The 18,156-nt window shown below is 50.1% G+C and overlaps 1 protein-coding gene across 2 annotated transcripts in view; it reads left to right on the forward strand.

The window, feature by feature from the left end:
* TUBGCP6 (tubulin gamma complex component 6) overlaps positions 1-1,959 on the forward strand; it is a 747,379-nt gene extending 745,420 nt beyond the window's left edge. For both annotated transcript variants that reach the window (XM_086967433.1, XM_086967436.1), the window contains exon 26: positions 1,749-1,959. In XM_086967433.1, the coding sequence (XP_086823559.1) occupies positions 1,749-1,852 (104 nt within the window). In that variant the 3' untranslated portion in view covers positions 1,853-1,959. The remainder of the gene's footprint in view (positions 1-1,748) is intronic.
* Positions 1,960-18,156: the final 16,197 nt, after the last annotated feature.

Raw genomic sequence — 18,156 nt, forward strand, 5'->3', positions numbered from 1 at the left:
ATTCATTTCAAAAGCGACAGACAAAAACAGAAAAATGTCAATACAGGTGGTTCAGCAACATGCAATGTATATACAATATATACAAATATCTACAAATATACAAATGTGTAAACAAATAAGGTGAAAAATCAGACAGAAAAACGTATTACACACCAACAATGAAGACAAAAGATACTATTCCAAATCAATTGCGAAGTACAAAATGCTGTTATAAGCAATGCAGTACTTGTGCATGGAAAGAAACGAAACCAGTCCTTAGAACTAGAAACCAAAGGGCAGGCGGAACTAAGATGGAAATTGCCTTCCTGCCTCACAGAGCCTGTGGTCGAGTATTTTTAGGGTTTCACAGCTAGGGCCCGTGGGAGTGGTATTAATTGCAACCTAGCTGCACCCGTTGGTCTTGCCACAGGTTGGGGATGTCGACGCGTTTCGAACCTTAGGTGTTGTAGGTTCTCCTCAGGACATGGACTGGGAAAGGATTAATCTGCACAGCGGGCAAGGAAGCTACCGGAGTGTAGGTGTGCTGAAATTCAACTTGGAAGTCTGCGCTTGATAAACTGGTAGCCGGGAGGCGCACTGCCCGTGGCGCGGTGCAAACTCAGTGGAGGGGCCGGCTCACATGGTGGTGGCCTCTGTGCAAAGAAGTGGAATCGAATTCTACTGGTCACGTGGTACATATTGGCTACGTGATTTTTGAAAAATCTTGTTAATCATCCTGACCAGCCACTTAGTTCTGTTGTTTCACTTGTTGAGATCCAGGCTGGCCAGTTGTTGGATCCAATACCTTCACTGTTTCACAGCTTTGTAAATAAGGCATCCTTTCACGCTATACTTACTGTGAAAGGGGCGGGCAATGGGTGTTGTGGTGGGCATTCCCATTGATTTTGACACTGCCCCATATTTACAAGGTTGGCGTCAATATGATGTAGTGCCAAAATTAGGACCTGGCGAAATTAAGAGATATGCTTATTTCCCCTTGCTTTTGCTGTTTCTATGTGTGTTGTGTAGCACACATAGAAACAGCAAAACGCCAATGATTATGTGCCGGAGGTTGTCCCTTCCTGCATATAAATAATCATTAAAAAAGATGAGGAGTTGCAACTTCCATGTGTGCTGCACAAAGCAGCACACATAGAAGTTACAAAACACCATTTCAGATTGTTTATGTGCAGGAAGGGACACCTTCCTGCACATAAACAGTCCTTCCCCTCAACGCAGGCACCCTTGCAGCAAGGCACAGGGGGAAAAGCAGGCCTGCACCGTATTCTTGTAAATACAGTGCAGCTCTGCATTTCAAAAGTTGCAGAGCGCTGCGTTAAGCCAAAAAGGCAAACGCCGCGCTCCGTCACTTCTTTTGTAAATATGTCCCTAAATGTTCTGGGATGTCTAAACATGTGGGAATATTCCATCTTTATGACATTCAGAGATGATACTGATGATGCAGAATTAGGATTACAAGTAAGTAACATTTCTTTGCCTGAATTTATACTTTCACTTGCAGCAACTCTCGGTGGGTAGACTTATCCAGACATAGGGAGCAGTTCACAAGAGTGAAGCAAATGGTAATTACAAAGGGTTTGCAACCATTTGTGGGCAAAGACAAAGATTTTCTTGGGAGATTTTAAATTTAAGAATTTGCTTACATTGAACTCAAAAGTTATGAATTCATAATGCAAAGATATTTGCTTTCAAATCTTAGGATATCTCCTAAGGATATCTCCACTGACGGTTATTTTCTGTTTCTACAGTGGTAACGAAACTGGCAAATCGAGGCTTCCAGCCACATTTGGAAGATTTTCTGCTCCGAATGAACTTTAATAACTACTATAAAGAAAAACGGAACCCTATTTAATGCAATCCTGACTACAGTTACCTGTAAATCAGTCTGTTGTACATATTAAATTGTACTGTAAATAAAGTGTGAATATTTTTTTCGCAGAAATAAATGTGCATAATCATTAACAGAAAGGTTATTCACTCTTCATAAGATTGAAATCATAAATTATATGTAAATCACAAAGTTTAGAAAGAAGGAAATATTTAACTGCACTAAATAGAAAACCCATGCTCTGAAAGCAGCTCATATTCCTCTGTATTGTTCAGTGTTCCAGTCTTCTGATGTTTTTATTGCTGTAGCAGTCGTTTTATTTTTCCCATCTTCCACACATCCAGGCTTCTATTTGGAGTATGTTGCTTTTTTAGGTCCACCAGTCTACTGGCATCTCCCACCTTTAAATTCCTTTGTAAGAAGATACTCAGTGGATCACTTTAAGTTCTATTACCTCATTTCATCAGAGACTAATAAAGTTCTGACGTTTCCCGGCTTGGCTATGCCTTTGAGAGATTTCAATTTCCCCTCCATTTGCAGTTGGAAACTTGATGCAGTGACGCAGCTCAGGGTTTTGGGTAATGTTTCCAGATTTCTTGACTCGGTAGAAGAGTCCACCAGAGCTACAACTTTGTCTACGGTGCAAACACCCCTTACTCCGACCACTGCCATTTGCTCCGTCATTGCTTCCGTCTTTCTCATCTTGGCAACCAAACGTGCCTGCTCAGCATCTGACTTCTGGGGAAGGGTTCTGAGAATTCTGCCTTCTAAGACCTTCTATTTTACACCTCCGATTCTGCAATGCTGTTTTTGTGTCATTGTCTTATGAGATTTGAATTGCATAATGTGTCTGGTTTTATCCCTACTCCTATCTCTTGGTCTATAACCATTCTAAACTTTGGTCCAGCTAATGGGAGGTGCTTCAAAAGCTGTTGATTCAGAGCGATGAGTGCTGTTACCATGTAAGTTCCCCATCATACTCCCCTTTCAGGAATTAGGCCCACATCAGCACCTGTGTTTCAGTGTGTTTTTTTAAAGCCGTACTGGGCATGCCAGTTTGTATCAGCTGACATGAATAACGTTAGCATTTCTATCCTTCAGGTGCAAGCCTGCGCTCCTAATGCAAAGTTGAACATGGATATTGACACAAACTTCGACCAGGCAGGCGTAGGATAAGCCTGATCTCACCTCAAACAGTTCCATTCTTGTAACCAAAATGCATTGCAGACTTGCATTTGGTCCCACCAGATAATCCTGCCATCTTAGGATTTTGTTTTATTTTATTTTAAAGACTTGCTTCCTCAGACATATTTGGACATGATGATTTGGTTGTGGTTTCGCTTAGTGCCTGCAATGACATAGGCCTTAAATTGAAAGGGGGTCATTTAGGGCCTCATTTGTGGCATTTTGGCCTAGGGCAGCGCAGCAAGGCACCTTTCTGCACTGCCGTATGCCAAACTGAAAGGGCAGGAATGTACCGTATTTAAGAAACACAGTGCATTCCTGTCCTTTCTGCCTGCGCTGGTGCTGTTTTGGTAGCCTAGCGCCAACGTAGGCACCCTTGCACCATGGTGTAGGGGTGCCTCCATTTCAGGTAAGATTGGTTTTGTGCAGGAAGGGGCGCCGTCCTGCACAAAAACAATACTATGAGGCGTTTTTCTCTTCCTATGTCTGCTGCAGAATACAGCACACATGGAAAGATTAAATAAACAAGGAGAAAATAACATATTACTCCTCGTTACGCCTCACCTCGGGAGGCGTACAAATTTAACGCTTCCCCAGGTTTGCATCACTTTGTAAATCGGGGGCAGTATCATATTCCATGGGTGTTGCATGGGAAAACCTACCATCATGCCCATGGAACCCTTCTAGGACGCAGAGTAAGGTGACACAGCGATTTGTGCTGCATCGCCTAACTCATGATTTAAGGCCACCCAAAGCCAAGAAGTGTGCGTTTGCATGGCTTCATAAATCTTTGAGAGCCTTGCATCACATATGTACCGCTTCACGTGGTGCAAAAGTGATGCAGGGCTCTCATAAATAAGCCCCTTCTAGTTTGGAGAAGTGGGTGAACCTTCATAAACTGATGACCACCCTAAATTGGTGGTTCACCTCCCTTGCCAAACTCTTGGCTCTCCTGTGTCATTTAGAGTTGGATGAAGTGCCAGGTTTCTAATTGTGAACATGACTTCGCCATTGAGCTGGTGCTCCATTTATCATTGGGACACCCGGGCATAAGGACGGTCGATCCACCATAATTAAGGTGTGGGAACGGTCACTTGATTTGCCAGCCGGGGACTCCCATACAAAGTATGGCAGTCCTTCACAAGGAAATAAAAGATTGACATGGAGAAAACTCCCTATGAGGACAATTTGTTTTTGTTTATTTGTCAAGGACAAATTATTGCTTTATCTTTGTCTAACATGGCGCCAGGAGTTGATCTGATGGCAAAGAGATCCCCACGAGCTACAGCAAGTGGTCCTCAGCTATGGGAGAAGAGGTCAGAACCTCTGCTGACTTGGCAGGTTGCTTGTCGGGGCCTAAACGAGGCTTTAAATAACTCACTTGGCAGGAGGACCCTTTTCTATTATAGTAAATCTTTAGGTTTAGTTGACTGTGGTGTGGGTACAGCAGTCCCGCTAAACTTCCCTTAAGGACAAGAAAGTGGAAGCTTAAGAAAGTGGAGGCTTGAGAAATTCAGGCAACTACTTAAATGTTTCTTTAACTTCTGCTTATCCGTGAAGATTTTAACTTAACTATGGCCATGTACTGTTACAATTTATATCATTGGAATAATTTGCAGATTTTCAGTCTACCTAATCTGATATAGAACTTTGTTCTGAACAATTGAGGCCTAAGACTCTGAACTCCATTTCTATCTCCTTCCCTTCATCTCCAGCATTACTTTCTAGAGTTGTTTTGTGAGAGTCATTAAGCTTCTGTAAACTGTTTTCAGATCATGAGCGGAACCTGGAGCTTTGGTCCTGGTGAATGTCCACAAGAAATGCAGAGGCTTCTAGATAGTCTTGGACCTTTACAATTTAAACCAGCTTCTGGTGAATATGATCCCATGGTAACTCTGATGGAGGTTCTGGAGGCTTTGCCCCATTAAGGAATAGTTTCAATCCATGGACTCTTAAGATTCCTTCTTTCTTATTCCTACCAAGAAAGAACATCAGCAGTATTTTATGTTTGCCTTTCAGAGTCAACATTATCAGAACAGCTCTCTCCTATTGCTTCTCAACACTCCAAAGGTTGTTATAAAAGTGGTCTCTGTAGTGGTTTTCCATATTTGTCTACCAGGAGCTAACCCTTATCTCAACAACCGAATCATTGAAAATACAGATTCCAAAGGATGTGACCTGGAACTTGCAAGACTTAGGTCCTGGTTCTTCCACCATTCTCAGCTCCTGGGTTCCCTGCCATTTTGTGGTGGGACCCCATAAACTGTTTCTACAGCAGTTAATTCAGATTGTTTTATGTCAACAGGCACCATGCATTAATGTGTCAAATGTTATGCACTCCATTTTCTGTGCATATGCTGGCCCACGTTTCCTTTTCAAACAAGTAGAGTACATTAGAACCTGTTTTTTTTCCTCGCCCAGCAAATTCCTAATTTTGGGCCGTCACATTGATTATGCAGTTGATTTTTCTGCAGTTTTTGTTTCCCCTTCAATCATCCTATTGTTTAGTTATCATACACCAGAATGTTTCATCTTAAAGCCCTACCTCCTTTCGTAGGATGGGTGCCCTGATCCCATATTTTTTTATTTATTTTACAGAGTTTTATATAGCGCAAACTTGACCCGAATTGGGTATCAGAGCGCTTTACATAGCACCAGCTGCATTACATGAGGACAAATTCATTTTTTTAGGCACCGGGAGATTAAGTGATTTGCCCAGAATCACAGGATGTTCAGCGTCACTGCCGAGACTCAATCCCAGTTTCCCAGATTCAAGGTCGACCGCCCTAGCCGTTAGGCTAACTCATATGAGATGAGGAATGAAGAGTTGGTTCAAGAGTACAGGAACTCCGCCAGTAGTCAGGGCACTGAGTTGCCTTTGTGCTAATGCAATAGAAAAGCATTCTATAAGCACTCTTCCTCTCCCATATGGATGTCATTCTCACAGAGCTTATGCAATGGATGCTAGTAACCACAAGAAGATGAAAAGCACCTTGATGCAAGGCTAGCTTTTTCTATGGTACTAGAAAACCTGTGTGAACCTAATCCAGTTGTGTGTATCCTGGAAGGGCAATTTAGTGCATGAATGAATGTTTCATTGGGGTTCAAACGGTCTCCTGAGCAGTACCCCTGTGCGCTGATAGGAGGCGTCATCCGCACCCAAAATGAAGTGTGCACTTCCTATATAGGTGCCACCCTAGGGCGCTGACATCAGTTCATTCTTTCTGCGCCAGTCAGCACAGATCCAGAGACGAGCTACCCATAATCACTTTATGACAGACCTTTTTATAAAGATTTTTCAGACATCGTCTCCTGGTGTCAGCGAGGAAGGCTGGTTTTAAGCCCTATGGTGCCTGTCACAAGCAAATGTCAGTGAAGGACCCACACCTCATCTGCCTCTGGTGTATCAACTGCGACCACGATGCCAAGACCTGCATTGGTTGTCGTGCCATACACCTTCAAGCTCCTTGCCTCTCGAAATGCAATCCCCGTTAAGAGGAAGGTCCCGGGATCTGTTTCAGAGCCATGTCAAATGCTCTTCATCACACTCTAAGTCATCCTGGCAAGTCCCACAAGCGCAAAAAAACCAAGAAGTCGAAGAGTTCTTTGACTTCACCACCTCCGTCAAAGTCATCCACTGAGACTAGGAAGTGTCGCTTTAGTGGCCTCGCTCAGCGATTGAGCCTTTGCTGTCTACGAAACTCCCGGAGTTTGTAGGAGACAAAGCGACCTTCGCCCAACTCGGAGGTTTTTATGAGGCTATGCACCTCATATTTAGGGGGCTTGTCCTTGCTGCAGTCCTCAGAGGGGCCCCTACTGGTCTTCTGCCGGCAGGTACGCCCCCCAGTGCCAGTCGAGCACCTTGGATGGATCTGGTCCGGCTCCTGTCGAGCCACTGCCAACGTCCCTGGCCCCACACTCATCCCCTGACTCCAAAAAGGAGCTGTATGGCATTGCCCGACTCCAGTGCCGACTGGAGGCATTCCATCCAAGCAGGAGCCTATGGACTAGGACATGGAGAAGACTCAGAGGACCTGCCTGATCCTGATGAATACAAGCTACTAGATGTAACTGAGGACACCTGATGTGAGGATTTGGCTGATGCCAGTGGACTAGACACCTCCCAGATACTGGCTTGGTCTTTCCTTCAACCGTGGCTACGGAGTGGGGAGCCTCAATTGCTATGGTGGTGAGGAGCATGGCGGAGGTACAGGAATTTCAGCTGCCCTTTGAGACTGTCAAGACAAATGTCTTGATTGAGGTGCTTCAGCCAGAAGTCACCCCTTCCCAACCACTTCTCCCATTTAATGAAGCCCTCACATTTGTCCTACCCTGGGGCCTGGTCCAAGCCCTGCACAGGGGTTCCTGTGAATAGTGCAATTGCTCAACACCATCGCCCGCTCCAGGGGGTCCCCATCTTCCTCACCTAACCCCTGAGCGCTTGGTGGTTTAAGCCTCCACTTTCATAAATACTAGCCCATCCCCTACCAGTCCACCAGACAGGGAATCCAAGAAGAGGCTGGATACCTTGGGAAATAGGATATTTTCTTCCATCAGCCTTGAACTGTGATTGATGAACCCTGCGTACCGTTTGGGCTGATACTCCCATGTGCTTTGTAGCTCAGTTGCGCTGGTGCTGCCTGGTCTTTGAGGAGAACCGGGCCCCACTCTGCCAAGCTAGTGCTGTCGGGAGGGACGCAGCTAAGTTTGACATCCACCGTGGGCTGGATAGAACCAACTTACTAGGCAGAGCGGTTTTATCTTCAGTGGCCCTTAGGCGCCATGCCTGATTGAGAATCACTGGCTTTTCGGGGTTGTTCAGGGCTCGTTCATTGACATGCCCTTTGGTGGCTCTCATCTGTTCAGAGACATTCCAGACTCCGCACTACATCTTGTCAAGGACAGCAGAGCTATGGACAGGTCCTGGAGCCTTTGCATGGCCCCTCGCCAACCCCAGTCCACCTTTCACTGATTTCGTGGCCACAGAAGAGATTCCATCCGTGCCTCTACCCGCCCAGCCACCATAGCACGCAAGCTCTCAGTCACTGCATGGCACAGGACACAGTACCCACAGATCTCGTGGGTCAAGGAGCCAGAGGTTGGGCCAGTCTCTGCTGGAGCGACTCCGGCTCATATAAATGTTACAAGCCCATGCAACGAGTATTTGAGCGGGCTGACCCCTCCAGTACGCCTCCGGACCTGCGGGGGTCGGAGGAGACCTCATCAGGTTCCAAGCTAACGCCTCCAGCCTCGGCTCTGGTGGGGTTTCATGAAACCGATCCTGGTCAACGCCAGTCATGCCAATGCAACCTTCCCCAACGCTGGCCCGAAGTTGATGCTCCCAGCGTCTGCCATATTTTGATTCCTGATGACTGAGTCAGAACATCATCCATTGACGCAGATTATGGGGCCAACGGAGCTCAGGGTCTCTAGGTTGTTGCCTGAACGTTTTGAGAAGATTAAAGGCATGGGAAAAGAGCAGAAGGGGTCAGTGGACCCTATAGAACACCAGTTAGAGACTCCAGGTGAGGAATTGGACTGGTATGTGGAGCTTGCAGAAGCCAGTGGATTGGACACCTCTCCAGATGCTGGTATGCGCTTTCCACTTCCTGTGGATATGGAGGAGGGAGCGTCTTATGCTACGGTAGGGAAGAGGGCAGCGGAGGTCCTTGACCTTGAGCTGTCGTTGGTGCAGGTCAAGACTAACCTCTTAACTGAAGTGCTTCAACTTGGGGCTTCCTCATTCAAACCCATTTTGCCCTTCAATGAAGAACTGATGGATGTCCTTCTAGGCACTTGGTCCAAGCCTAGCACAAGGCCTCCTGTGAACAGGATAATAGCATACCGCCATCACCCCGACCCTGGTGATCCAAGTTATGGGAAATGGTTGCGCAAGTGATGCCACAGTCCCGGAGGAGTCCCGGGCCATGCTCTCCCAAGCAGTGAGAGAACGGAGGGATGCAGCAAAGGTCTGGATATGAGTGACTCGCTGGGCAGAGCTGTTTCATCAACGATGGCCTTGCAGCACCACGCCTGGCTGAGAGCAACTGGCTTTTTGGGGGCTGTCCAGGCCAACCTCATGGACATTCCCTTCAATGGGACTTGTTTCTTCGGGGAGAAAGCCATACCAAAGGGGATGATGGACAGAGCGCTTGAGGCAGGCTTGGCGCTGGAGCACTTCAAGGACTGCGGGCTACGGCCTCTCAGTGACACCTTGCCCCCAATCTGCCTTTTGCCCCTTTTGTGGCAATGAAAGGGCCTTTCAAATCTTGTCCGTTATACCCCAGCCACTGTCCTGCACAGACTTCTCAAGTTGTGCGAGGATGTGGACGCTGTGCATTCCGACCTCATGAGAACGGTAGCCAGAAGTCATCCGCCACCAACCACCAGCACCTGCAGGCTGTAAGTCCTCCTAGTTTTACTCTGCAAGACCATGAGTGTCTAGTTGGAGGGCAAATCCAACATCATCTCCTACAGTGGCAGTCCATAACATCGGACGAATAGGTCTTGCAAATTATTCAAAGGGGTTACTACCTCCCTTTCCAGTCTTTCCCTCCCCCTTTACCGCCATTTCAAGAAAGGCTGGCAGAGGATCATCCTACCTTGCTCCGAGAGGCAGTTACAGCTCTCCTGGCCAAGGGGGCAATAGAAAGGGTTCCGATGTCAGAAGTAGGCAGTGGCTTTTATTCCCGCTACTTTCTGATACCCAAAAAGAACAAAGGTTTTCACCCTATTCTCTACCTCCAAACCATCAATCTCTTCCTCAAAAAGTGCGGAAGGCACTCCCAACTCCTCATGTTTCTCTTTATTGGAGCAATTCAGGAACATGGTTCAGTTTTGTGCCATTCCTGTGGGAAAGAGAGTCCGAGACATGCAGGCTAGGATCCCGATCTTTCAGCCCCAGTCCTGGATATCAGTGAGGTAAACACTGATGCTGCTGGGACAGACGGCCTTCTGCATCCTGCTGGTCAAGCATGCCAGGTGGCATATGTGGGCTCTACAGTGGGACCTGAAGTGACAGTGGCCCTACCATAAAGACATCTTCAGATTTAGTAGGATACTGCAAAAGACCTGCCACAAACCGCGATTGGGTCAGTTTCAGACCACACTCCCTTCCCCACCCAGAGCTGGCAGTGGTGACGGAGGCATCGCTTTTGGGTTGGGGTGGCCCACTTTGGCCAACTTGGAGAGGTGGAGTTCATATCAGCCGTCTGTAGCGGAGGAACATCCACTTGGGGTTGAAAGCCTTTCTTCCATCAATCAAAGGGAGGCTACTACAAGAGCTCAAGGACAACGTCATCGCCATGTGGTACTGTAACAAACATGGCAGGGTTGAGTCACGGACCCTGTGCCGAAATACCCTGCACCTCTGGACATATCTGGACTGCCAAGCGAACTTTCGATGGTGAACCATTTAGCAGACTCTTTGAAAGCCATGGCAGATCAACTCCGCCATCAACGCCTAGTGGATCAGGAGTAGGAACTGCATATGGAGGTTGCACAAGGTCTCTTCCACAGTAGGAGAAAAGCGTGGCTTGATCTATTCGCAGAGGACGTGCAATGTCATTACTTTTGCACATTGGAGTTTCCAAGGTGTCTCTCACTCAGAAAAGCATTATACCTTCAGTGGAACTGGTGACTGATGCAATCAATCAATCATAGCATTTGTAAAGCGCACTACTTACTGTGAAGGTCTCAAGGTGCGGGGGGAATGCTGCTACTGCACAAAAAGCCAGGTCTTGAGGAGTCTTCTGACGGACAGCAGGTCTTGGGTCTGCCATAGGTGGATCTGCCATAGGTGGATGGGGAGGGTGTTCCAGGTCTTGGCGGTGAGGTGGGAGAACGATCTGCTGCCGGAGGTCCCTCTTCGGATGCAGGGGGCGAGGTCCCCCGCTTGCATGCCTTTCTGCTGATCCCACTCCTGCCATGAGTTCTCAAGAAGATCAGGACCAACCAGCTCCAAATCATCCTAGTGGCTCCAGATTGGGCACGGATAGTGTGGTATCCAGAACTCCTGGGCTTGGGCACATGTCCTCCAATTAGGCTGTCCCTCTGGAAGCACCTGCAGTTGCAGCAACAGGGCAGTTCTGTAGTAGGGGAATCTCTGTTATAGTCATAATCTAGTGAATAGTCCCGCCCATGTGCGTGGACCCCGGCAATCAAAAATAATCTCTTAAGTTGTCAAAAGAATGCAGGAACTGCAAAGACACTTAAGAGAGAATTAAAGACAAATAATGCAGCCTATATCCACAGGCTACACTGTCCAGTACTTCAACTAGAAATTCCACCAAAATTCACCACACACAGCCCAGCCTGCTAGTTTCTACCATAGAGAAACCTGCCTCCCCAGTCAAAGACCCAGGAATGATAGAGAGGAAGGTAGGGACAGACAAGCCCCATAGGCTGCCATTATGTGGCTTAAACAGGATACTGTGCCTTTAAGAGAACCTTCTAGACTTCTCCCAGTATCCCAGAATGCATAGCAGGTCCAACTTACTTTCAGTTCTTTTTTCCGGCTCCTGCTTACAGGACCCTGGCATTGAGCTCTCCCTTTTTCAAGGGTTTATTGAATTCGTTTTTGCACTTTTGTCTTTTAAAAGTGTTACAGTTTAGTTCTTGGTGCTCTCCTCTCCCTTTTGTGCTGGTTTTTAGGTGTTTTGGGGCTCCAAAATGCCTGGCCTTTTTGTGAAGTGCCCAGCATGTGAGAGGAAGAAGGCCAAAAGCGACCCCCATGATGTCTGCATCGTGTGCCTTCCGGAGAATCATGGCCCTGAGGAGTGTGCTATCTGCCAGCAGCTTTCTGCTAGGACCCTCAGGGACAGATTGAAGATCAGGCTGGCTGGCCTGGAGGATAGGCGTCAACGTGCTGCAGGTGGGTCTGGGCAGCCTGGGAAGGATCCCTCTGCCTCTGCTGAGGCCCCTGGGGGGCTCCCCGGGGGCAGGAAGTCCAGCCAACGGTCCCATTCTCCGTCGACGTCGAAGGCTTCGACGACGGCGTCGAGAGGGATGACGACGGCGTGCTCCCCATCTCCCCGGGGCTCCGGGTCGAGACGGCGTGGCGGATCGACGGCGAAGGAGAAGCCGACGTCGAGGCCGCCGTCGACGTCATCGTCTTCGTCGACGTCGACGTCTTCATACCGACGCCGACGGCGCAGGGACGTGTTTCGGCGCTCGCCGTCGAAGCGGCACCGACGCTCGCCGTCGAGGCGACACCGTCGGTCGTCGTCGAGGCGACACCGCCGTTCGACGTCGAGGGGCTCCTCGACGTCGGGGACAACAAGGCGACGTCGACGATCGACGCCGAGGGCGGACCGCCCGACGTCGAGAGGACGGCGTGAGAGATCGCGCAAGAGGAGATCGACGCCGAGGAGTCGACGTTCGACGCCGAGGATGAGAGGGTCGACGTCGAGGGGACGACGTTCGACGCCGGAGTCCAGGAAGCGCCGTTCGACGCCGGAGAAGCGTCATTCTGCGTCCAGCAGACAGCGGTCAGCGCCGAGGAGTAGATCTCCTTCTCCCAAACGGCGCAGAGGGGGCTCTAGCCCCAGGAGTCACGCCACTTCCGGTGGTCGCAAGAGGAAGAGGTCGCCTGCGGATGGGGATGGCTCCCCGCGACCGTCCCCTAAAGGGTCACCGGACTCGGTGTACTCGGAAGTGTACACTCCATCTCGACCCGGGACTCCTCCTCCTCCACCCGTACCGAAGGAGGACCCTCCGCCCATACCACCACTTCCTAAGGGGGATTCTGATCCACCTCCGATCCCACCTCATGGGCCCGCCCCGCAGCCGGTGGTCCCTCCGCCGAGGTCCACTTCGCTGCCGTCGCTGCCTGTTCCTCCCAAGGGGACCCCGAAACCGAAGCCCCGGGAGGCTCCGAAGAGTCCCCGTGAGAAGCCACGGAAGACCTCTCCTCGCAAACCGAAGGAGCGCCCTAGAGCTGGCAGGTCTCGTTCTCGCTCTAGGCGCAGGTCTCCCACGAGGTCGAGACACCGCCATAGGAGGCGCGAATCTCGCTCTCGCACGAGATCTTCTGGGACCAGGGACTATTCACCTACGCTGTCGGGGTCGCCGGACACCAGAGTGTCCCCGATAGACGACCTGGTTGCCTTTCAAGACGTCCTGTTGCGGGGCGCGGCGAAGCTAGGCATTACACTGACGGTGCCTACTCCGAAGACGTCCGTCATTTTCGAGACTCTGCATCAGAGGCACATGTCTCGTCCCCTCCTGCCCCTGGTACCGGGCTTGGAAGAACCGGCTATGGCGCTGTTTCTCACCCCGGCTGTGACGAGAGCGGCCCCTTCCAGGCTACTGAAGAAATACCGGGCTCCCGAATCGGATCCGGCCTTCTTGAGAGCGGAGCCTCCGCCTGACTCCGTCATCGTCACGGCGGCCCGCAAGCAGCACGCCACCACTCCGACCTCCACGGTCCCCCCGGACAAGGAATCTAGGTGGATGGACTCGGCGGGACGAAAGATCTGTGGGACTTCCGCGACATCCATGAAAGCGGCGAGTGCAACGGCTCTGTTGGGGCGTTACGACCGCGCCCTCTGGGACTCCCTCGAGCGCTTTGCGGAGCATTTGCCTCGGGAGCAGCGTGAAGACTTCATGGAGGTCCTGAGTGAGGGTATGCTGGTGGCCAACCAGATAATCAGTGCGGCTGCGGACTCCTCCCTGTTGGCTGCTCACGGGTTCTGCCACGGGATCAACCAGCGGCGCCACGCATGGCTCCGGCTGACGTCCCTGAAACCGGACGCGCAGCAGCGGGTGGCCAATCTGCCGTTTTCCGGGGAGACCCTCTTCGGGAAGCACGCTGATGATGAAATGGCCCGCATGAAGGCGGAGGCCGAAACGCTGACGGCTGTGGGCTTGGAAAAACCCAAGGAGACCAAGAAGCAGTACCGCCCTTTCCAACGGCGGTTCGGAGGTCAAGGCCGAGGACGGGGACAGGCTTCGGGACACTCACAACAGCAGCAGCAGCAGTTCCGTAAGCCATTCCAGAAGCGGCAGAGGGGCAGAGGAGGCCAGCAGTCGGCTCCGGCGCCCAAGGGCCAGGCGGGGTCTAGGCCCTAGGAACTTACTTCCCCCGGATCCGTTACCCACTCCGGTAGGGGGAAGCATCCAACTTTTTCTGGCAGAGTGGAGAAAAATTACTCAGGACAAGTGGGTGCTGAATATTGTTTGCAATGGATACAGTCTTCGGTTCACCAGCCCTCCTCCAGCGATTCCCCCGGTCAGCTCGCAGTTTCAGCTGCGCGAGCTTCAGGCGGAAGCGGATATCCTGTTAAGGAAAAGGGCGATAGAAGACGTACCTCTGTCCCAGAGAGGAAGAGGTCTGTACTCCCGGTTCTTTCTGGTTCGCAAGAAGGACAAGAACGAGTTCAGGCCCATTCTGGATTTGCGACAGGCAAACAAGTGGATTCGCAGAGAAAAGTTCCGCATGCTGTCGTTGCACCAGATCTACCCTCAGTTGCAACAGGGAGACTGGCTGTGCGCGATAGACCTACAGGATGCTTACTTCCATGTGCCCATTGCTCACAAACACAGGAAGTTCCTGCGGTTCCAAGTCGGCACCAATCACTATCAATACACAGTACTCCCATTCGGGCTGAAGTCTGCGCCAAGGACATTCTCGAAGTGCATGGCGGTGGTAGCGGCACACCTGAGGAAGAACAAGGTGTTCGTCTACCCTTACTTGGACGATTGGCTGATCAAGGCATCCTCCTTCTCGGAAGCGCGAGCACACTTCCAGAAGACGTGCGTTCTCTTGAACAAGCTGGGGTTGCACATCAACATGGCCAAGTCTGTTCCGACTCCGGTCCAATGCATACAGTACTTGGGAGCCTCCATCGATACGCTGTCAGCAAGCGTGTCTCCTTCGGAAGAGCGACGATTATCACTCCTTCGGAAGGCTCAGGCTCTTATGACGACTCCATCTACAACAGTGAGGACGGTGTCTTCTCTACTGGGATCGATGGCCTCTTGTATCTTCCTGACGCCACACGCACGGCTGCACATGAGACCGTTGCAGGAGTGCTTGGAGGACCAGTGGGATCAGAGGAAAGGATCTTGGGACGACGAGATTCGCCTATCGCTGCATGCTCTTCAGTCCCTGAAGTGGTGGTGTTCGGCGGAGAATCTCCTCAGAGGGGTTCCCTTTCACAAGGACATTCCCACGCAGACGGTCGTGACGGATGCGTCTCTTCTGGGATGGGGAGCGCACTCCGGGACTCTGCAGATTCAAGGCACGTGGTCACCGATGGAGGCCACGTATCACATCAATTTCCTGGAACTCAGAGCTGTTCACTTGGCGCTGAAGGCCTTTCTTCCGTCCTTCCGGACCAACTCTCTGCTTGTACAGACGGACAATACCACCACGATGTATTACCTCAACAAGCAGGGGGGGTCGAGATCGCGCACCCTGTCACAAGAGGCGCAGACGATCTGGCACTGGCTCCTGGCCAGAGGACTGACGATAACGGCCACCCATCTACCAGGTGTGCAGAATGTTCAGGCAGACGCACTGAGCAGACTGCTTCAGGAAAACCACGAATGGGTCATAAACGACGAAGTACTAGGAGAAGTCTTCGCAAGGTGGGGAACTCCAGACGTAGATTTGTTCGCCACCGCCGAAAACAGCAAGTGCAGAGACTTCGCCTCCAGGTACTTCCAGCAAGGGACGCTGGGGAATGCGCTATGGATCGACTGGACGAACAACTTTCTGTACGCCTTTCCTCCCATTCCCCTGATTCCGGCGGTGCTCATCAAGCTGGCCCGGTCCAGGGCTCGGATGATACTCATCGCCCCGGAGTGGCCCAGGCAGTGGTGGTTCACGGACCTGCTTCACCGGTCTCTCCTTCCTCACATTCGGTTGCCGTGCAGGCCGGACCTTCTCACGAAGTTCGGGGGACGGATGTTACACCCCAACCTATCGTCTTTGAGTTTGGCGGCATGGCTCCTGAGATAGTGCAGTATGGCCATCTTAATCTGCCCGATGATTGCATGGACATTCTGAAGGAGTCCAAGAGACCTTCCACTAGGACTTCATATGCTTACAAGTGGAAGAGGTTTTGTATCTGGTGCCAGTCTAAGAACCATGATCCTACGACCTGTAAGGAAGATGTCATCCTTCCTTACCTTTTACATTTGGCGCAGTCTGGCCTTAATGTGCATTCCATTAAGGTTCATCTGGCTGCATTGACTGCCTACAGGAAATGCCCTTCACAGACTTCCTTTTTCCAGATCCCCGTGATCAAAGATTTTCTCGAAGGATTGAAGAAAGTATTCCCTCCTGTCAGGCTTCCCTCGCCTTCATGGGAATTGAATGTGGTGCTGTCCAGGTTGATGAAGGAACCTTTTGAACCTATTCATAAGGCTTCGTTGCAGCACCTGTCCTGGAAGGCGGCGTTCCTCGTGGCCATTACATCGGCCCGCAGGGTGAGTGAAATTCAGGCGTTGTGTTGTAATGAACCTTATACTGTATTTCATGCTGCTAAGGTTGTTATGCGTACTCACCCTAAATTTCTTCCCAAGGTTATTTCTGACTTTCATGTCAACCAGACTATAACTTTACCTACGTTCTTTCAGAACCCTTCGTCCCCAGCGGAGAGGTCTCTCCATTCTCTGGATGTTAGGAGGGTGTTGAAATTTTATCTGGATAAAACCAAAGATATTCGTAGGTCTGACCAGTTGTTTATCAATTATGGATCGGTCAGGACAGGTCTTGCGACCTCTAAGCAGTCCATCTCTAGGTGGATTGTGTCCTGCATACAATTGTGTTATCAGAAGGCTAATAAGACCTTAGGAGGTAAGCCTAAGGCTCATTCCACCAGGGGCAAAGCTGCCACGACGGCTCTGCTCCGTAACGTGCCGATTGCTGAAATCTGCAAGGCAGCCACTTGGAAGTCGGTTCATACCTTTGCTAAGCATTACTGCCTGGACACTGACGCCAGGGCAGACGCTCAGGTTGGACAGGCTTCACTGCGGAATTTGTTCGCACAATAGTGGCATTATGTATTTACTCTCCACCGCCGCTTAGTTGGGGGATGGGCTTGCCATTCTATTCACTAGATTATGACTATACACAGAGATCCCCTACTACAGAAGGAGTAGTTTCTGTCCTGTAACTCCAGTTCTGTAGTAGGGGTATCTCTGTTATAGTCATAAGCGCCCTCCCTCCTCCCCGGTGGAGAATTCTTCATGTACACAATGCTGCAGGTCTGGCGTTGTATACGCCTTCAAAAAGAACTGAAAGTAAGTTGGACCTGCTATGCATTCTGGGATACTGGGAGAAGTCTAGAAGGTTCTCTTAAAGGCACAGTATCCTGTTTAAGCCACATAATGGCAGCCTATGGGGCTTGTCTGTCCCTACCTTCCTCTCTATCATTCCTGGGTCTTTGACTGGGGAGGCAGGTTTCTCTATGGTAGAAACTAGCAGGCTGGGCTGTGTGTGGTGAATTTTGGTGGAATTTCTAGTTGAAGTACTGGACAGTGTAGCCTGTGGATATAGGCTGCATTATTTGTCTTTAATTCTCTCTTAAGTGTCTTTGCAGTTCCTGCATTCTTTTGACAACTTAAGAGATTATTTTTGATTGCCGGGGTCCACGCACATGGGCGGGACTATTCACTAGATTATGACTATAACAGAGATACCCCTACTACAGAACTGGAGTTACAGGACAGAAACTACTCCTTCTCCACGGGGCCTTCTGAATCTCCACCTTCATGTTTGGAATGGCAACAGCTAAACATCTTCGACCTTCCTCTACAGGTACGCCTGTTGCATGGACAAATTTGGGGTGTTGTGCAGCACGTTAGACTGAATCTCATCTAGGACAAGTTATCGGACGTTCTGTTTCTTGCCAAACACGGATTTGCTTCAGGCACTGTTAAGGGTTATTATCCAGCCTTCTTGTAGTTGCCAGATCAGCCCTCTGTGTTTAAGTCACCAATTGTGATGCAGTTTTTGAAAGGGCTACTACATGTTTCCCCTTCTCCAGTAGTGGCCCGTGGTGGGAGTGCTGCTGGGCATTTGGCGATGCAGCGCATGCAACAACATTATTTATGTATATGTTTACTTACCTCTAATTGGCCGTAATATGAAGTTTACAACCCCCCACCTGGCACCTCCCCAGCCCCACGTCCGT

The sequence above is a fragment of the Lissotriton vulgaris genome, chromosome 1_1, assembly GCF_964263255.1.
Source record: "Lissotriton vulgaris chromosome 1_1, aLisVul1.2, whole genome shotgun sequence".
NCBI classification, from domain to species: domain Eukaryota; kingdom Metazoa; phylum Chordata; class Amphibia; order Caudata; family Salamandridae; genus Lissotriton; species Lissotriton vulgaris.